Raw genomic sequence first — 20540 nt, forward strand, 5'->3', positions numbered from 1 at the left:
TGCTGTTGTCCCAGAGAAATCCTTATCATCTATGATTAGTGGCCTAATACACATTTTGGTCATAAGACACAAATGATTCATTGATTCAATCACTACAGGCCTACTCATCAGGGAGAGAGAGAAGGGGATGATGAGATAATGGGAGGAGGTGGAGTGTGAAGAGTGAAGATGAGATGGGGTTTAAATTGAGCAGACTGGGTGCTGATTGGATGAGGGGGAGGTGCGGTGAGCAGCGTGGAGGAGTAATTGGAGTGAGGTGATGAAGGCTGAGGAGCAGGTAAACTCTGGAGAGGAGTTGAGTTAGACAGGAGCGAAGTTAAGTCTTCCAGGCTGAACTTATGCCGGCTTCATATCTTGTCCGAGAACAACCTAAATCCCAACCTGTGATTTCACCTGTAACTCTGATTTCATGTTCTAGTAAATGTGACTGGATGTGTTTTTATGTTTTGTTTCAGGTGAACTTATATCCAGGTCCTCCTAAACCCGGACTGCATCTGCACTCAGGCCTCAGGACACACGCCTCCCGACCTTTGACCCTACACATCCCCTGTCCCCAGAGGGCAGAGGTCAGCCCCTCCTGCCCCTCCTCCTCCACCCCGCACACCGGAGCACAGCCACAGCACGGTATGTATACTCACAAATCTCTAACTTACAGGGAAGCTGCAGTAGAGATACTGGTGCTTCTCCTTTGAACAGCTTTGCTCCTTGCCCGATATGGGCCCTTGGAGACATATCGGCTATCAGCCTAAATCGAGCCAATATAGATCAATAGTCCATGTCAGCATGTTATACCTTGTTATTAAGCTTAGACTACATTATGTTCATTTAATCCAATTTACAGACAGATAAATGCCCTGATATGTGGTGCCGCATCATTTTTTATCAGAAGAGTCATTTGTGTGTGTCTGTAATGCCGTACTGCTCCTGAACACACCCCCATAGTCACGTCATGTGACTCTCGTGCTCTTGTTTACACCAGTGCACAGTGAGACACTGGCTTTATACGCTTTTGTATCTGATCTAAGATAGAGAAGGGAAGGAAAGAACATACTGATGACATCAGCTCCAAAGTATTTCTGTCTGACGTGTAGTACTTGTTAAAATGAATCCTTGTATGTTTTATTTCTCATACAGGGAGTCCTCCATCTTCCACATATTCCTCAATGGGAAGTGCCTCAGACATGTTAGGCACATTGTATCAGCAGGCGCAGGGCTTTCTCCAACATGTAAGTGACGTCAAACCCCTCCACACTCACAACACACACGGCATGTCCACACACACACACACACAAAACACACACCTCATGTCTACACCCACAGAAACAAAACACACGTCATGTCCACACACACACACACACACACAAATACACATGTCCTGTCTGGGAGCAGTGAAGCTGAAGCTGAGCCGTGTTTAGGTGGAGGCCTTTGAGGAGAGTCTACAGAGGAGCGAGGGACAAACGGAGCAGCAGATGGAGGTAAACACTGATCCTTCAACATTTCTTATCAGACACGACCAGCCAAAGGTTTGGACATTTTCATGATTTTTAGCACTCCTCCTTTTTCTTCAGGTTGTCCATGAGCTCCTTCAAAAGTTGGAAAACATGGAGAAAAACTACATGTCAGCTAATAAAGAGCACAAGAGACTTGAGAGGCAGGGTGTGCAGACAGACAGCTTTGACCCTCAGCGGTAATACAAAATACAAAAAACATAACTTACTCTCAAATTTAGTTGAAAACTCTCGTTGAGATTGTGTTTGTTTGATTTTCAGAGAGCTGGACAGTCTGATCTTCCAGTGTGGTGTACAAATGGACAAGCTGAAGGAGCAGGTTCAACAGAAGCAATCACACAGCCTGGCTCCGCCCATCCACCAAACCACACCCCCTCCACCTGTTCAGACCCCGCCCCCTCCCATCCACACTGCAACGGAACTCCCGCTCTACAGTGAGTCTGGTTATGGGAGATTTTCCAGTGCAATGCATACATTTTTATAAAAAATGCAAAACTTTTGCTGTGCTCCAGGAAACAGGAAAGCAGGTCATTTTCCATTACGAACCTCAGAGCTGCCGTAAACACTAATGCTCAACTGTAGGCTAAAGAAATATAAATGTCACTTAATATATTGCCTATGCATATTAAGTCAGAGAATATTGTATACAAATATTATTGAAATCTCAGATCCACTGTTTGTGGTGATTATCATTGCTGTAATACATCACAGTTGAATCCATATGTGAGGTGGGAGTCCTGATCATCTCCTAGTTCATAAGGCGGGAAAAATACCAGTGACCAATTTCCTTGAAAGCACCAATTGTCCCTCCACCAAAAAAAAATTGCACCTTTAAAAAGTCTATAAGCCCTTTCTATTGTTTGTGAATGGATGTATGACATCTCCATGAACCCTGAGAACTGTTCTTACAAATGTTGTTTCTCTCTAGGTAACTCTCCACCCTCCATAAGCTCCTCTGAGAGGAACTGCTCAAGTGTGGCAGACAGACTGTTCCAGCAGGCTCTGGCCTTACTGCCCAAGGTGAGAGGGGGGTAAGAGAGGGAGGGTGATAGAAAGAGGTAGAGTGGGAGGGAGGAAACAGAGGGTTAGACTAAGTACACCTGTGTATGCCCATCCTGGACACATGTAATACACGTGTTTGTCCTGTAGGTGGTGGCCTTTGAGGAAACGATACGAGACGGAAAACACCAAACACAGCACCAGATAAAGGTGAGGAGGAGGCACCATACATTTGTCTAAAGCTAATTTTTACTAAGCTTTGAAGTATTTTGTATATGTTAGAGTATAATGATGAATACAAAGATTTACGGGTATTATGTGTATTTTTTATTCTTTCAACCAGGAAAGTTCCACTGAGATTCAGATTCAGATATTAAAACAAGTTTATTCATTGGCCTGTTTAGTCATATGACTTTGTTGATCGTCCTTGATGTGTCTCCTCATCTTCATCTTATGCAGGAGCTCCTTCAGAGGATGGCCTCTTTAGAGAGGAGGTACCAGTCTGCAGAGACAGAACACGAGCGAGGGCAGAGGCAGGGTGAGGAGACGGGCCGCTTTGACCCTCAGAGGTAAAAAAATTAGGGGTGTCAAATTATCGCGTTAATTGCGATTAATTAATTACAGTCATATTTAGCACGTTATGTTTTTTAATCGCGTTAATCTCATTTTTAATCTCTAACTTTACTGTTTCTGTATGCGATTTGCTTTATTATAAAATCTGTTTTTATGTGTTGCTGGGACAACAACACACACACACAAAAACACATTTATAAATTTTTTTATTTCGGTAATTCCACTCATTGCCGGAAACCCACACAAAACGCGCGCAGTAAGAGCGATGTAAACGTTATGGTAACGTTGGCGGCGTCAGTCGCACAATGGACGAGGTCGAAGAGCCAGTAGAACAGAGGCAGCAGTGCTCAGGTAAAACCACATTCGTGTCTTGGAAATTATTCTCCCGACGTAAAATATAAAAGAAAATAACAAATATAATATCGCCTACAACTTAAATGTCACTGGTGAAAACAACCTGCATAGACTCATGATGTCTGCACTACTGTCCTATAGTGACCTGCCACATGAGGGGACACGTACACAAACACACACAAACACACACACACCTTCATCATCGTCATCAACCTGAGAACGCGCGGACCACGTTTCTTTCCGTAGTTACTGCGCGGACACCGACGTGCTCCCGTGAGCCGCATGTGGATCGTGTTTTCTCGCGTACTCTGCGTAAACCGCGCTTCCTCCTGTGCGCCTCTAAACCAGAACTCTAACACCAAGACTAAAACCAGGACTAATCCAGTCCAGGACTAAACCAGGACTAAACCAGAACTAAACCAAAACTAAAACCAGAACTAAAACCAGAACTAAAACCAGGTCTAAACCAGGATTAAACCAGGACTAAACCAGGTCTAAACCAGGACTAAACCAGAACTAAAACCAGAACTAAAACCAGAACTAAAACCAGGTCTAAACCAGGACTAAACCAGGACTAAACCAGGTCTAAACCAGGACTAAACCAGGACTAAACCAGAACTAAACCAGAACTAAAACCAGAACTAAAACCAGGTCTAAACCAGGACTAAACCAAGACTAAACCAGAACTAAAACCAGAACTAAAACCAGGACTAAACCAGGACTAAACCAAGACTAAACCAGGACTAAACCAGAACTAAAACCAGAACTAAAACCAGGTCTAAACCAGGACTAAACCAGAACTAAACCAGAACTAACACCAGGACTAAAACCAGGATTAATCCATTCCAGGACTAAACTAAGACTAAAGTAGGACTAAAGCAGGTCTAAACCAGGACTAAAACAAGGACTAAAACCAGTGATCTCATATATAAAGCATTTCTCTATCAATAATATTTTTAATATGGTTAAGGAAAGACTGGACTTTTTATTGTCTTTAAGTAGACAAAAGTTATTATGTTCAGATTTCCTCGTCTTTGCTACTTTACAGCAAACAGTTTCTTATTCATGGAGTCTTGGGCTCAACAGCCAATTTGGAGAGATTTGTTAAACAATAAATGACTTTATAAAGTCACTTTTTTTGTTCTATATCAGTCTTTTGATCTGCCACAATAATGTAATAATGAATTTAAATGAAAATACCTCAAATTGAAGTTTTTCTCAGCAATTTTTAGATGAGATTAAAATGAGATTAATTAGATTAATTAATTACAGATCATAATTAATTAATCTCTCAATTTTTTTAATCACATGACAGCACTAAAAAAAATAACATCACTATTTGTACTTTTAAAATCAGTACAGGTTGTAAATGTTGTATTGTGTTTGTTGTGACCTCAGGGAGCTGTACAGTCTGATCCAGCAAATCGCTCTGCGGATAAACCAGCTACACAAGCTCTTTGTCCAGAGCCTTGCCACGCCCACTCACCAAGCCACGCCCACTCACCAAGCCACGCCCACTCACCAAGCCACGCCAACTCACCAAGCCACGCCCCTAATATCTCTGCAAACACAGTGTCAGTATTTTTCCCAGTCTGGAGTGGAACAGACACAGGTACAGTGCCAGAGTTTTTAAATCATTATTTTGAAACTCTGTGTGTGATCCTGTATTTGACACACATACATGTAAAGCGACATGCTCCACTCTCACAACATCTAAAACTTCATTCTGCCATCAGTGAATCTGGTGATCACTGCACCAGGCAATGTGTTATACTAGGGCTGGGTGATATGGAGCAAAAAATATATCTCAATATCTGTACATAACAAAATAACCCCCCAAAAACTACTGCAAAAGCAAATATGCCAAATTCCACTAATTCAACTCAAGCTCATCTTTGCATTAACTCTGTTAACCATATGATAACCAGAACCATGAGCTCCCACAGAAAGCCCAGGAGGTTCTTTATTTGAATAGATCCATGTTCCTAACCCGCGGTGGTAAGGAGCTATGAGTTATCCCACAATCCACAGATCAAACCAAACGCGTCCAAACACTATTGTACAAGTTCTACACTGCAGCAGATTATTCATTAAAATAAGCTTTTCTTGGCACCAGCTTTGTGCATTCAGTGGCTGGTTGTGGGCGCCACCGTGTTGAATGAGAGGGGAGGGGTCACAAAATCGAGGAGGGGGGGGGCGAGCACAGAGAAGGCAAAGAAGTGAAGCAGCAAAAACAGAATTACATATAAGCATTATATCGATATATACATGTCAGAATCCATTTTGTGTTTAAATAATATCTCAGTATATTTTAAACATCAAGATATTGCCCACCCCTACATTATACTTAAGTAAACATTCTGATTAGTTTTTAATGCCATTTATTCTGCTACATTACATACACAGTGTAACAAATATGGTTAATTTGGATTTCTGTGTCTTCAGTTTAATGTTGAATGTATTCAAATGCGACTTTTTACTGAGCTTAGGTTAGCGCTGTTCAACACCGTAAGTTAATTAAGGTTGGTCTGTTCAAATAAAAATAAGTAAAGATGTATGTGTTTGCAGTGTCCACCATCACCCACAGTCATAAAGAGCCCCAAGCCCCAAACTTCAGACTACACCCAACTGTGAGTGACACTAAACACAAGACACCCTTATAAAACCTGCTCTATAAACCATTTGAAAATTGTAACTATTGATACATGTCATCACACTGGCGAGGGCAGCATGTATGTCTATGGAGAACATCATCAGAATGCAGTTGTTACAGTGCACACATTTTACTTTAGTGTTTTCTGGTCAGATTGTGTTAAAACAAAGCAGATTAAAGTCTACTTGAGTAACAGAGCTTCAGACAGAACAGTGCCTTCAGTTAGCTTCAACTCCACACCCACATCAACAGCAAAGTATCACTAACCTTACAACCTTGATCTTACCTGTTGAGACACATGTTCCTTGTGCTTCTTTACACAGTGAGTTGTTGTCCTCAGGTTTCACAGCATCAGAGTCCTCCCTGTGCCTTTAGTGAGGGACCTGACCTGTCATGGCCGCTCTGTCACACACTGTGAGTGTGAGGAGGCCCGGACACTGTCTAGAGCCAACACCCAGAGTCCTTACAGAGATCTGCACAGGTCAGTGTTAACAGTATTTCATACCAGGCTGTATGAAGGGAACTGAAATGTTTTACGTTTTATGATTCACTGCAATATTTCTGTCTACCGGTTTTCTAATTCTGCAAGTGAAATGACATCACCTGATTTCCATCAGGGTTATCCCCAAACTTCTTGAGATGTTCATTGTTGTAAATATTGCTGACCCTAAATACTGGTCCAAATTAAAATGCTTTTCTTATATTCTTGTTTTGATGACAGGGAAGCAGATTACAATACTCAGCCAAGTCGTCCTCCAGCAAGATCTAAGCTCCCCCAGGATCATCCCCCACCCTCTCCCAGTACCAGCATGCCTCATGTGGGACATGAGGCATTTGCAGAGGCCTTTGGCCCACACACCCAGAGCCATCCTCCCAGCAGAGGGGGCTCTGAGCTGGGACAGTCCCCCAGGAGAGGGAGAATTGAGGTGGAACAGTCCTTCAGCAGAGGGGGCTCTGAGGTGGGACAGTTCCCCAGGAGAGGGGGCTCTGAGGTGGGACAGTCCCCCAGCAGCAGCCTGAGTAGCCTGAGGGAGGCTCCGGACAGGACGGATCACAAAGTGCCCAGTGAGAGGGTGCGAGAAACATAAACTGTCATCTATTTTAATAAAGTGTTGTTTTTTGTAACTAAGGCCTACTCATTTTATACTCTTATACACTTTTATACACTTATTTTATACAGTAATCAAATGCACACACTTTGCACACACAAACTTTTTTCCCACTCACTTCTTCTTTTGGCTGCCTCAGGCACAATCACAGGACACAGTTAATGCTCTGTTATAGTCAGATAGTTCATGGTTAAACATTCTTACTGTGAGCAGGGTTGCCTCGCCATAGATCTGACCATAAATTTATTGGAACTGAATAATCTTGGTTTTCAAACAATTCCTTCCTGACCCACAGAGGACCTCACCCCGTTCAAAACAGATCATATTTTGGATTTGTTTAGCTTACTAGCTATTGTCTTACTAGATACTGATCTTGTACAACTATCATTTTCCAATGTAGCAGTTAAATATAAAAGTATCACTGTTACTTTTGTGTGTCAGGATGGACTGATCTCTCCGGGCACAGACAGTGGCTTTGTGGGCTCAGAGGGAAGCCGCCTGACCCCTGCTGCAGCGACCAGTCCTGTCTACCAGAGGGAGCCACAGGGGTAAGGATTTTTACTATTCTCAAATTAAAGGTAGTCAGCATTTTTAAAAATATATAATTGTTTTGGAGATCTGCAAAATATATACATCTGGAGGATTAAAGGGGAGAGTGAGGGGGGATGAAGGGCGGGGCCTCATACTCACAGGTACAGACTTGTGGGAGCAGACTCAGAGAATGGACTTGAGAAGTTTTCTCACACTCAGCTCTCAGCTTTTGGGACAGGTGGACTTGATGACATCACAGGAAGTAAAGCTCACGTAGGTGCTCTTCTCAACTTCTCAGCCTCAGCCCTCTTCTTCATTTAGGCCAAATGTTTGAGCTGTTCTGTTTATTCTGGTCAAAGGCTTACATAAATAACTTGTGCAATAATATAACCCTAATAATATATAATGCACATATAATATAATGTACATTAGAAATTAGATCATTAAGTGCATTGATTTCCTTCCATGCTGTATCTGTTGGTCTGACTGAGCGGCTTTGCACAAGTGGATGCTTTTTGGCAGGTATCCACACTTCAAATTTCACCCTGCAGTCTGGTATTTCAGAAACACATGTCTGGAACCATGACAGTCCTGTGTGATGTCACCAACTACTCAAAACTGACTGGACACACACTTTTTTTTTTTTTTTTTACCACAAAGCTGCAAATGAACCGAGTTTGTACTAAACGTGCTCCAGAAAGCACAAGGAACAGTAGATAATGCTATTATAACACCATAACACCATTTACTATAAATCTTTTTTTTTTGGTTCGTTTTCCTCCAGTGTTCTAGGCATGCCCCAGCTACATCCCTCCCCTGGACCCTCCGTGAGCAGACAGACCAAAGAGGGGCTGGTGGAGAGAGCTAAGCCCAGCCGGAGGAGCCACAGAGGGGGGAAGAGACGTGCCTCTTCAGCCTCCTGCCACCAGCTTCCCAGAGACAGCCACACACTCAGGGCAGTGAACAGAGAGAGCAGCCTGTCCACACTCTCCAGCAACCACAGTCAGTTCTGTTTAAAAGTTCTATATTATGCAAAAAGGACTCTTGTGAGCTTTATTCTGTGTTATCATGTTAGCTCCTCAAAAACAGACCTGGAGTTGTGTTTTGTTTCATTCACACACATTTGAGTAAGCCTGTCTAAATCTCCAAAGATCAAAACAGTTTGTTCCAACAAATCCTAATGCTGCGAGGTCAGACGGTTTCCACGAAGTGAAACCGGCTGATGAATCAGGCTACCCTGTCCCAGAAGATTTATCCAAAACCAGTGATTTGTCCCAGATTTATACATGAAATGTCCCACGTGTCCCTATTTTTGACAAATTTGATCTATCAGGGGGCCCGGTCAAGCAAAAGTATACAGCAAGGCCAAAAATTCAAGTTTATGCATCTGATATAAAAATGTATTCAACAGATAGTATATGTACTCTAGTTTATGAAACTGTTGACGTTTTTTCTGTACCATTTTTGGTTCTAAAGTTCCATACGTTTTAAACAGACCATGTATGAAACATGAAACAAAAATTATTTCCCACATTTCAAAGACCTATTTAAAAGACCTATTAAAAGACACATTCCAAAGACCTATTTAAAATGATAAAAATTAGCTTGGAAGGACTGACATATTTTATAGAAAAAGTTTCCTTTCATTTTGAAGTAATATTAAAGTATTCGTAAGACAAAAACTGACAAATGATGCAAAATCATGCACCTTCTACTTGCTTGCACAATTTTCCCTCTGTTACTTTTCCCTCTGTTACCATGACCTTTCTTAATAAAAAATCTCATTACTCCAAAAGTAAGAGGTTTTTCAACCTCATCTTGTACCATATGGTAGAAAACTATATGAAGCAAATATTCAAACCAGTTTGTTAAGGATATGTAAGTGAGAACCAAGAGTTATCGCTGTTTGTATTTATTGCCCAAAAAGTGCTGCATATTTCATTCCCTCCGTTACCGACATGAGTTTTAACATTTTTTGTCAACAACTTGAAAGAATATCGCAGGTTTAACTTTACCCTGTTGGAGTGTTAACTCTTTCCTACATTCTAATACTTATTTATTTCAGTAGTCCCTCTAATTTCTGAATAAGAGCTATTTGAATGTAAAAAATCTGCCCCTGTTTCCCTCCATTACTGCTTGACCGGACCCCAGGACTAAACTAAGATTAAACCAGTACTACATCAGGTCTAAACGAGGTCTTAAAACGAGACATAACAAATTTTTGACTAATCTGATCCCCGCCAAAAGTAAAGGACCATAAATTATCATTTGCTTCGCCAAAATACAGAAAACTATGTTTGCAAATGACCATAAAGCAAAAAATGCAGCAACAGAAGCCCCTTAGATCAGGACTGACACTAGAATGCACACATCTTTTCACTCTTTTCACAATTTTATTAATATCAACCATTCCAACCCAGTTTGAAATTTTGAAAATCTGGTCACACTATAAATACATGAAACACATTTAAAATAGTTTATGTGAATTAAAAGTTGTGCTCATATTAGTGGCACACAGTAAACAAATCAATCTAATGAACTTTTTTTTATACAGAGGTGCCGTTACTTGAGGATAAATAACAGCTACATAACACATTTAAATCAGTTCTGTCTTCTTGTATTGTTGTTTCAAGGAATTGAATAGAATTTTCAGTCTCTGCATTGGTTTTGATGAGTATCAGGTATCAGCTGATATTTGAAGCTTTAGTATCGAAATCGGTATCAGAACTGAAAACGCTGGATCAGGGCATCTCTCGTCTGAACCAAGACTAATGCATTTATAGATGGTTTAGTTCTTAACCTCCGTCTCTTCACAGGCTGCAGTGTGTCTGAAGAGGACCACAGTGACCTCTCCTCTGGCTCCTCCCTCTCCCCGTGTGGCCCCTCCCACAGTTGCCACGGTGACCCTCTGAAAGCCCCAAACACTGGTCGAGGGGCAAGGCACGGGTGAGTGGATCCTAGCTTTACCATGACGTTTGTTTTAGAGCCTTGTGCACTTCTTTAGCTTGTGATTTTCAAGTTAAATCATCTACATTTGACCTTTCGTTCAGTAGAGATTGTGAATTCCAGGGTTGAAATTAACCAAATACATTTATTTAAAATTTATTTAAAAACACAGTGGAGCACTTCCTGTAGATAGATGTAGAGTAGACTGACAAAAAATAAAGAGTTACTCAAACATGTGAATGAAATAAAACACAAGTCCAGCTGTGCTTTTGAGGAGATTCCAACATGACTAAAAGTTAACGTGAGTCAGCTTTGTGTAATTCTTAAATTCCCTGAGGGACCATGTGTTTTCTGATTGGTTAGTCCACCTGTCAGTCTATCCTTTGAACACATGTTATGTGTGTACTTGATTCCAGAAGCCGAGCCTGCGCAGTTATGAGTGAGTATTGGAATGGCATGTTGTGCAGTAGATTCTAACTCCTCACTTTTGCAGTGCGTTCATCACTTATAACTCAACAACAGCTTTTTAAAACCACAACAGATATAATCTGCATGATTTTAGAGCAAAATCAAATTGCTATTTTTCTATTTGCTTTCAAATATCTGTGGTTTTCAGATTGTAGAATGTGATTATTAGGGGTGGATATCATTAAGAAGTTGCCAATATGATACAGGACATGATACAATACATATCTCGATACAGAGAGCTTTCGATTCGATATGATACATTTCCAATTGATTCAGTGTGGTTCAATAAAAAATGGCTAAATCATGATTGTGATACTAAAAGTTTTTGTTGAACCACTTCTTGTGCAAAGTCAATATGAAACACAAACATTTAATCATCAAAACAGTGAAAATGTTGCATAAACACATTTCCTTCCTCTGAACAAGCAACAAAACTGTAGCACTGTAACAAAATAATACAGTAAAATTTACTAAAAAATACTCTTGGAGATATATCGATACAGCAGCCTACGATATCGATACTGTATCATCACATTAAATTATATGATATATCAATATTTCAATATATTTGTTCATCCTTTGTGCTGGTGTCATACTCCAGATTCAGGCAAGAGCCAGACTTCTCTATAGATTACAGCATTGTAAAGACTATAAGTTCCTCCGGAGTACAAGTCGCACCAGTCAAGAAATGTGTAATAAAGAAGAAAAAACATATATAAGTTGCACCCGACTATAAGTCGTGGCCATTCCAGCTTGTCAAAGCCTGATCTGGTCAGATCTCAGAAGCTAAGCAAGGCCGGGCCTGGTTAGTACTTGGATGGGAGACCAGTGGGAAAATCAGGAGCCACAGGAGGGCTCCAGTTGTGTAAAACTGTTGTTGTGTCCTTAGGCTAGACACTTCCCTCTCATTGTCTAATATGAAAGTGGTGTGTGAGTAAGTGATGATGGTGGTTGGAGGGGCCGATGGTGCAGATTGGCAGCCTCGCTTCTGTCAGTCTGCCCCAGGGCAGCTGTGGCTACAGCAGTAGCTTACCATCTCCAGATATGGAGTGAATGGATAATGCTCTGTAAAGTGTCTTTCAGTGTCCAAATAAGCACTATATAAAACTGATGCAATATTATTAAGTCACACTTTTTGGGGGAATTTATATTATAAGATGACGAGAGACGAGGAACCAACATTTCCTGTGTAAAGTCAAGTTCTTGTAATAACAATAGAAGAGAACAACAGACTGTTAACGTCACATATGAACCGTTCATCAGATAAACTATAACATAAACAACAGAACAGAACAAGTTTACCAAACTCTCCATCTCACTCCAAATCACTAAATCCATTCAATTCTTCATCCTTGGTGTCACTTCTGAGCAACTCGGCCTCGACCTCCGGAGGTAAACAGAGCGTCTCTTCCTCTTCTGTGTCGCTGTCGTCAGATTCAGCATCAGTTCCAGTTAGAATTATTCAGGTCTTTCTGAATCCCGACAGGATGGTTTCGGTGTCACTGAAGTCCAGACTTTGTCCATCCATCCAATGACTTCAGGAACGTTTCATGGTGCATCCTCCCTGTGTCACAAGTTTCTCTTTCACTCCAAGCTTTCTTTCTGTTGCTCGATTACCGTTTTCAGCTGCAGATTTCACGACTTGCAGCTTGTAATCTGTAAAATATGATTTTCTTTTTGGGGGCTCGGACTGATCACAAGCTCCTGAAAAAGTTTTTTTGTAATTTTTCTTTAGTTGTGATTTCATAATTGCACCTACTCAATTGTGATTTGGATTTGATTGCGATATATCACACAGCCCTGATATTATACTGTATGTCTTGTGTGTTTTCAGAGAGGCGTTCCACGAGCTGCAGGCTGAGGTTGGGCGTCTGAGGGACCACGTGGAGCTGTTCATGAGGGACAGAGCAGACAGAAGCCCCCCCTGTACCTCCACTCCTGTCCGCAGGTCTGGCTCGGTGTAATAGAACTGTTTTACATAGACAATACTGATTGATTCATTTGTTTGGATCACGGGTATTTTCTGACTTTTTTCCACAGACAGTCATATTTAACATACACAGACTAAAAAGGTGGAGGCTGAAGTTTGAGCTTTTTACACCTTTACCCATTATTCCTTTGTCATAGCATCATCTGAAACCAGTTAATCTTCATAAATACAGCAAGAGGAAACAAACAAATAAGTAACAGTACAACAAAGTACTACAGCACAAACTAAGTCTCTTAATTCATGTATTTGCCCAGAGTTAAATATTTAAACTTCTTTTTAAAATGGAACAGAGTGGTGCACAATTTTAGGTTTTCTGTACAGTTTGTTCCAGTGGTCCATCCCTTTAACAAATATACACAACATTTCATAATGTTTATTCAGATTTTTTTATTTTGATAAATATGGCCGTAACGCTGAGCTCATTTCTCACTGACTATTTCGGATTTTGAACATATTCTGGAATGATTTTGACAGGAGATTGAAGGTTTATAAATAATACATTGGTTGGTTTATTATAAGTTGATATTAAAGACTCATTGTCACAAAAAAACTTTAATAATAAAGTTCATACATTTGTTTAAAAGTAACCATTTTGCAAACCATAATTTCCTTCTTTTTTTTTTATTTGACAAACACCTTAGTTTGGTTCAAAGTTTTCCTTGTGCATAAATTTGTTCAGCATTTCGACTTCCTGTAATTCTCAATTTTACTCTTTTACTCTTTCCCATAAACTGATGCTTTAACTGATGATAAATATTTAGCACAGGTACTATCATACTAAACCAAGTCAGAATTAGGAAAACATGAAAACCCGTCATATGTACTTTAAACTAGATTATTTTTTTCTCTCGTCTCAACAGCATTTTTACATTTATTTTTGTTCCACAGTATATTTTGATGACCAGATGTTGAAGTTGTGGTCTCCTCCTCAGGTCTGATCGACAAAAGACCGCTCACAGGGACAGGAGAGACAGAAAGATGACATCTGTAGAAGAGGACAGGGCATCTGTAAAGAGGCAGACTGACCACACGAGGGCAGTGCTCAGCAAACTTTCCCAGACGGACAGCTGTGAGTCCAGGCTTTTCGCTGGGAAAAACATTTTCCATTATTATTTTACAAGAAGGCCTGATAAAAGTTGTTATATTGTTCCAGGTTTTCAAGTGTCCAGACTGACCCAGACCTCTGCTGAGCCCTGCGCACACCCACAGACTCTACACACACCATACCTCAGTGAGGGCCACTTTGTTCTCATGGTTATGGGCATTACTAGAATGTGATTTTCAACATTAAACCATAGTACTCTCTTTTTTATTACCATGTGTCGTCCAGAGAGGTTCCATAGTGGTCCAGGGTGTACAATAGTCTATAAGCTCTGTTCTGATCATCCTAAAGTTATTCAGGAAAGGTTCATTTCTGTCCTGTGAATGTGTCTGTTCAGAACCTGCTCAAATGAGTGTCTAGTTTTGATCATAGTATTAGTCTTGACTAGTTTATGATTTTCAATACTGACAACCCTTGACAACCCCTGTACAATTACACCTAGTCTTATTAAAAAGTAACACAAGTGAAACTGTCCCATGTGCACTTGACATAAGCCCTGTTATTAGATCAGAGCACATTTAAACTAGTGTGTTTTCTACTCCAGGACAAAGCTCAGGGAAACCAGAGGGAGCAGACAGAGACAGCAGAGCTCCTGTAAGTGCTGAGTGTCTGTGGAGAGGCAGGTGTACTGGTATGTGACACTTCTGAGCTCACAGTCGTACTTCTAGACCTGTGATTTATTATACAAACCTGTTTGTTTTTTGTCCTCTCTTAGATGGAGTTCTTAAAGACGACACATCCTCAGCTCACTGTCACCACAGCACACTGTGTGGAGCAGCACAGCCAGCTCTGGGTAAGTGTTCTGTTATTATGACACTGGCATAGTGTTTCACACTTGAGAGAAGGTCCTTGGGTTTGACTTTCTGTGTGGAGTTTGCATGTTCTCCCTGTGCCTGTGTAGGTTACCTTCAGGTGATGCCATTTCACCTACCATTAAACACAGCAATCCATGGGTTTTAAAATGATGAAATATTAAGGATTAACAATTAAAACTAAATATCTTTTATAATGGGGAAAAAAGCTCCTCAAAATGTTTCATATAACAGGAAGCTGAAACTTCCTCTGGGACAAGGATTCCTCTGAATGTGAGATTTTAAAATCCTGTTTGAATGTGGCCTAAATAAGTGATGAGTTTTGTGTTTGTAGACTGCTGCAGTCCCAGAGACCCTCACACTGTCCCCTCCACAGACAGAGGGCCCCATGTGTCTGTGTGTGCTCATCCTCTGCTGTAAGTGCTACACTCTATACCACGCACACTAACTCCACAACATATGGAACTGTCTGATGACATTTCTGAAAACATCAGTAACACTAAGAGACATATGAGCTGACGTTAAAACATCTGACTTAATGTCACTGTTGAGCTGTTTATGAAATGTCCTGAGATTCTGAGATACTGACATCATTTTGTATCTAATATAAAGTCTTGGACATTTCATTTGTACACATATTTCTTTACTTAACTTTACTTCTGTCACTTTTTAATTTATGATATTGAAATCTTAATAATATTGTTGAATCAGATCATGTATTTTAAATCACGTGTGTGTGTGTGTGTGTCCACTTCAGGCTGTACTCCCTTCCTCCTCTTCCTCCTCCACCCGTCCTGCTCCCCTCTCAGAGCGAGGACCGTCCCAGGCTCCAGAGGTCCAGAGAGGGGAGGGCGAGCCGCCGCGTGCCCGCAGACGGACTCTCTTCTCTGGACGAGCCCCTGAGCAGAGCCCTGAGAGCTGCCCGGAGCATGAAGAACACGTCCAGACACATGGTCCACACACTGGCATCAGGCCTGCAGTACCAGCACACACTCGCCCACACACGCTGACACCCGGGATGTGGAGAATGAATAAAACAGGTGTAAAATTATTATATTTAGTGGGACTTTTGGTTCCAACTTTACTATTGCAAAGTTGAAGCGCATATGACAGGTTAATCTGGCCTGATCTTTTCTTGTTTTGTATTTTTGGTGAAGTTTATGACATTACTTCCTGGTTGGACATGGGCAGCAGATATGACGTGTAGAGGTAATTCCATAACTGTTACCAAGCAACCATAATGAAAACAAAGGGCCAAAACATCTAAATTACATACCGTATTTTCCACACTATAAGGCGCTCTGGATTATAAGGTGCACTGTTATTCAATGGTCTATTTTCGAACTTTATTCACATATAAACTGCACCGGACTATAAGGTGCATTAAACAAAACACAACAGTTAGATAAGTCAGTTAAACTTTATTTAACGCGTTCACAATAACTCTCAACTTTGTTCAGTTGTAAAGCATAAAAAAAATACTGTGTGAGATGACTCACAGGACTGACTACGGGAGCCGTAATGCTGCAAGTGGTGCGGCTTTGTAGTTTACTAAAGTCGTACTAAGACACCCCAGGAAATTCATATATAAGGTGCTCTGGATTATAAAGGCGCGCAGTCATTTTTTGATTGAATTAAAGGCTTTTAAGTGCGCCCTATAGTGCGGAAAATACGGTAATAGTTCTGATTAGGCAATTTAAAGTAAAATATAACCCTTATTTGTTAAATGAAAGATTAAAATGTCAGAAAAATGCTTCCTTGTGCATAAATTGTCTCAGGTTGTGCAGGTTGGATGGAGTTGATGACATAGGGAGAGGGATTGTGTTTTAGAACTCACAGCTACTTCCTGTATTTTTTATTTTTGTTTTCTACTTTTATGTTATTAGGTTATTTTTTCAGACCAAGAGTTTTTGTTTTCTACTTTACTTTTCTTCTCAAACTGCCACTGAACTGATGTGAAATTATGACAAATATTGACCACAGGTATTATCCATCAAATCCAGTCAGAATTAGGAAAACATGAAAATCTGTCATAAGCACTTTAACAAAAACTGTTTTCAGACTGACAGTAAAATGTGGTGTTCCTCTGTCAGAATTGTGCATCACTTTTCATGAGAAATATCCCAAAATCCATGTAACTTTTCTGCTCATCTCCATTGAATGTCCCTCAGTATGGCATTAATCTTCTTTATCTCCATGGAGACAAGCAGGTGATTCAGTTTTTATGTATTACACAAAATGGATTCACGAGAGCTTTAAGACGTGTTATAATTGACATGTTGTTACCTCCTCCAAAACAGACCTGGAGTTGAAGTTTTGTTTTATTCACACACATCTGAGTAACTCTTTATTATTAGTCTGTCTACATCTCCAAAACTCAAAATGCTCTGTTCCACCATGTGCTAGTTTTAAAGTTAACAGCTACTCTTTTACCTTTAGTTCAGAAGAGATTTGCAATTCCAGGCCTGAAATAATCCAAATTATTCCAGTGAAGGTGTACGGAGTTTAAAAAGACAGTGGAGCACTTCCTGTATTACCACATGACATCACAAGGTAGAACAGTGTTTTCTGTTTGAGAGAAGAAAGTCTAAATCTGCAGGGTTTGTGTGTTAATGTGTAAATAAAACAAAACACAACTCCAGCTATTTTATGATAAAGAAAAGTAACAGAGAAAACTGTGTAATATGGGTCCTTTAAATCTGTACTAATACAATAATTAATAATTACCCGCAAAGGAGTCAGGAGAGGAATGGCCGCACATCAGACGAGCTCCTGAAACCTCCTTAATATCTGAAGATGTTAGGTAGCAGTAAAACACCTTTTTTTAAAGGAGCAACTACTACGAGACTAACTATTAAGAAACAAGCTGCTGCCTGGGGTGGAAGAAGTCGACAATATACCGGACGAGAATGAAAAATCTGAAAACCTTGCATTATCTGAGGAGATGAAGATGACTACCATCCTGACGAATGTGGCGATGTATGTGACCACAATTAAAAAGACAAACGAAGACCTTAAGGGCTCGGTGGAGAGCATTCAAATACGGATGGGATAGCGTAATATCAGACCTGGAGGATGTTGACAAACAAGTTCAGATCAAGTTGGATAAATGTGACAAGAAAGTTGAGGCACTGTGGTCACGAGAGGAGGATTGGGAGAACCAAAGCCGGAGGAATAACATCCATATTTTTGGTCTTAAAGAGGGACTGAGTCGGGGAAAATATCCCAATATGTGGAGAAGATACTTGCGGACGCAAGTATCTTTGAAATTGAACGAGCTCATCGAGACCTTGATGCACCTGTTCCAGATCCTACCAAACCTCAGAGGATGGTGCTTGTCCTTTTTCTACATTCTTCTGCGAGAGAGAAGGTATTGTAGATCGCCAGAGAGAAGCAGGGAGTTGATTGGGAGGGCACCAGGCTTTCAGTCTTTGAGGATGTCACAAAGGAGTTGGCAGAAAAGAGGAAAGCCTTTGGCCTGGCATGGAAGTGTCTCCATGAGCTCTGAGTGAAACACAAGATGGTCTATCTAGCCACGCTAATGTTTACATAGAATGGCCAGAAGAAAACCTTCATGTCACATTCAGCTTAAAAGTCTGCGGGACGAAAGAAGTGTATGCATCTGTGAACATTGTAAAGTTGGTGATGATGGGGCTGTCACTTACCTAGAGCTAGTCTCACAGACAGAGTAAATTAAGGGAACCCAAACCAAGGTTCAAGATGGGATGTGCAAGTTATGGGGAGTTTTCATTGTTCGGCGTGGTTAAGCCGAGAAGTGTTTGTTTTGTTTATTTTTGAGTTGTTTGTTCAGACAGCAGCTGTATATGGGCCAAGATTTTGTCTTGCATATTATTCTCACATTGCCTGTATGCACATTGCCTAGGTATCCCTAGGCAATTCGGATTTTTGGAAATAGGACCTCATTTCCTAGTGAGCCAGAGTGTTGGAGACGTGTAGAGACACTTTTTGAAATATTCCATCCTGTCCTTGTATTTGCAGAGGTCACTATTGCTAGGTTAGTGCATGTCAATGGTCATAGTTCTCCTGCCACTAAAAACAGTCTTACCCACTCCACAAAACACCTGAAACAAATCTATTATTACACCAGACTGTCCATGTGTCTGTGTTGATAGAATAATTTTAGAAGTAAAACCAAACTCACATTTGAAAGATTTTTGTGTGAGCAGCAGCAGTGAGTTGTACTTCCTGATAGAAAGTTTGGCAGCGGTGGACTGATAGGAGAAAATAGTCCCTCAACTTGCGACGATTCATGCGATGCAAGGTTAGTTTTCTTTCAAACATGATCTATAATATAGATCATCTGGCATTATTAATGAGACTGACAATGATACATTTTTTTCTCAGGCCTAAACTTTCCAACACAACAGCTCAAAAATAGAGGGTGGAGGCATCTGTAACAAAAGGGAAAATTAGGGCAGCAATATCATCAGTGAAAAATAGAAAGTCACCAGGTATGGATGGCTTTCCGATTGAGTATTATCAAAAGTATGTTGATATTTTGAGGCCAGTTTTACACAAGGTTTATCTGGAAGCATATGATACAGGTTTATTACCGAGTTCATTTAATGAGTCACTAATATCTTTAATCGCTAAAAAATAGAGAGACATCTCAGACCCAGCAAATTACATCTGGGAGTAGATGAATTTTGACTAAAATATTAGCTTCACGGCTAGAAAAAATACAACCATCGATCATTCATGGAGACCAAGTTGGCTTCATTAAGACCAGATGTTCTCAAGACAACATGAGACGACTTGTCCATATTCTGCACAAAAGTAAAACTAGTAGGAACCCAGTTGACAATCGAATGCCTTCTCCCTGGATGCAGAGAAGCCATTCAATTGTCTAGAATGGGGTTTTCTTAAGGCAGTCCTCAATAAGTTTGGTTTTGGGCCTACATTTTATAACTGGGTGAAAACCATATATTCCAGTCTAAAGGCTGCAGTTCTGTCTAATGGGCTGGTATCAGATTTTTTGTTTATCTCTCCAGAAGAGTGAGGCAAGGTTGCAGTTTATCCCCATTGCTTTTCACAATATTTCTAGAGCCACTGGCCCTAAAAAAAAAAAGTGCAGATTCAAGTGGATGGCAGAGAACAGAAGTTGTTTCTCTATGCAGATGATATTTATATTATAAACTAAACACTTCCTGTCTGTATGTTTTTATATTGTTGTTTATATTGTATTTTTACCATCATTTCATGTTTTACAAGCTATTGTATTTTTTCTTTTGATGTGTTTAAATAAAAATCTTTTGTACTAATGTTCACTGTTGTCGGTTGTGATTGATTCAAGATCTGTTGAATGGAGGTTTCTGCAGTATCCCATAAAGAACCTACTCCAGTCACTACACTTGGTTCACTGTGCCAATAGACTATTCACACTTACGTCACAAACCAGGACGACGTTTGAAAACATGCGATGACAACTTCCGACGGGCTCTGTTTGCGGTAGTAAGTCTGAAAATCTAGGAAAA

The 20540-nt window shown here is 40.4% G+C and overlaps 1 protein-coding gene across 1 annotated transcript in view; it reads left to right on the plus strand.

Annotated features, from left to right (window-relative positions):
• akna (AT-hook transcription factor) overlaps window positions 1-16801 on the plus strand; it is a 35467-nt gene extending 18666 nt beyond the window's left edge. The window contains exons 7-28 of the mRNA XM_055153229.1: window positions 456-624; window positions 1135-1226; window positions 1416-1475; window positions 1569-1687; window positions 1770-1942; window positions 2437-2528; window positions 2658-2717; window positions 2967-3076; window positions 4833-5046; window positions 6003-6064; window positions 6428-6568; window positions 6809-7160; window positions 7638-7744; window positions 8512-8729; window positions 10544-10673; window positions 12976-13089; window positions 14064-14200; window positions 14285-14362; window positions 14778-14864; window positions 14949-15026; window positions 15380-15461; window positions 15803-16801. Of these exons, the coding sequence (XP_055009204.1) occupies window positions 456-624; window positions 1135-1226; window positions 1416-1475; window positions 1569-1687; window positions 1770-1942; window positions 2437-2528; window positions 2658-2717; window positions 2967-3076; window positions 4833-5046; window positions 6003-6064; window positions 6428-6568; window positions 6809-7160; window positions 7638-7744; window positions 8512-8729; window positions 10544-10673; window positions 12976-13089; window positions 14064-14200; window positions 14285-14362; window positions 14778-14864; window positions 14949-15026; window positions 15380-15461; window positions 15803-16055 (2928 nt within the window). The 3' untranslated portion in view covers window positions 16056-16801. The remainder of the gene's footprint in view (window positions 1-455; window positions 625-1134; window positions 1227-1415; window positions 1476-1568; window positions 1688-1769; window positions 1943-2436; window positions 2529-2657; window positions 2718-2966; window positions 3077-4832; window positions 5047-6002; window positions 6065-6427; window positions 6569-6808; window positions 7161-7637; window positions 7745-8511; window positions 8730-10543; window positions 10674-12975; window positions 13090-14063; window positions 14201-14284; window positions 14363-14777; window positions 14865-14948; window positions 15027-15379; window positions 15462-15802) is intronic.
• Window positions 16802-20540: the final 3739 nt, after the last annotated feature.

The sequence above is a fragment of the Boleophthalmus pectinirostris genome, unplaced genomic scaffold, assembly GCF_026225935.1.
Source record: "Boleophthalmus pectinirostris isolate CB_2022bp ecotype Guang Dong unplaced genomic scaffold, ASM2622593v1 HiC_scaffold_18, whole genome shotgun sequence".
Lineage (NCBI taxonomy): Eukaryota > Metazoa > Chordata > Actinopteri > Gobiiformes > Gobiidae > Boleophthalmus > Boleophthalmus pectinirostris.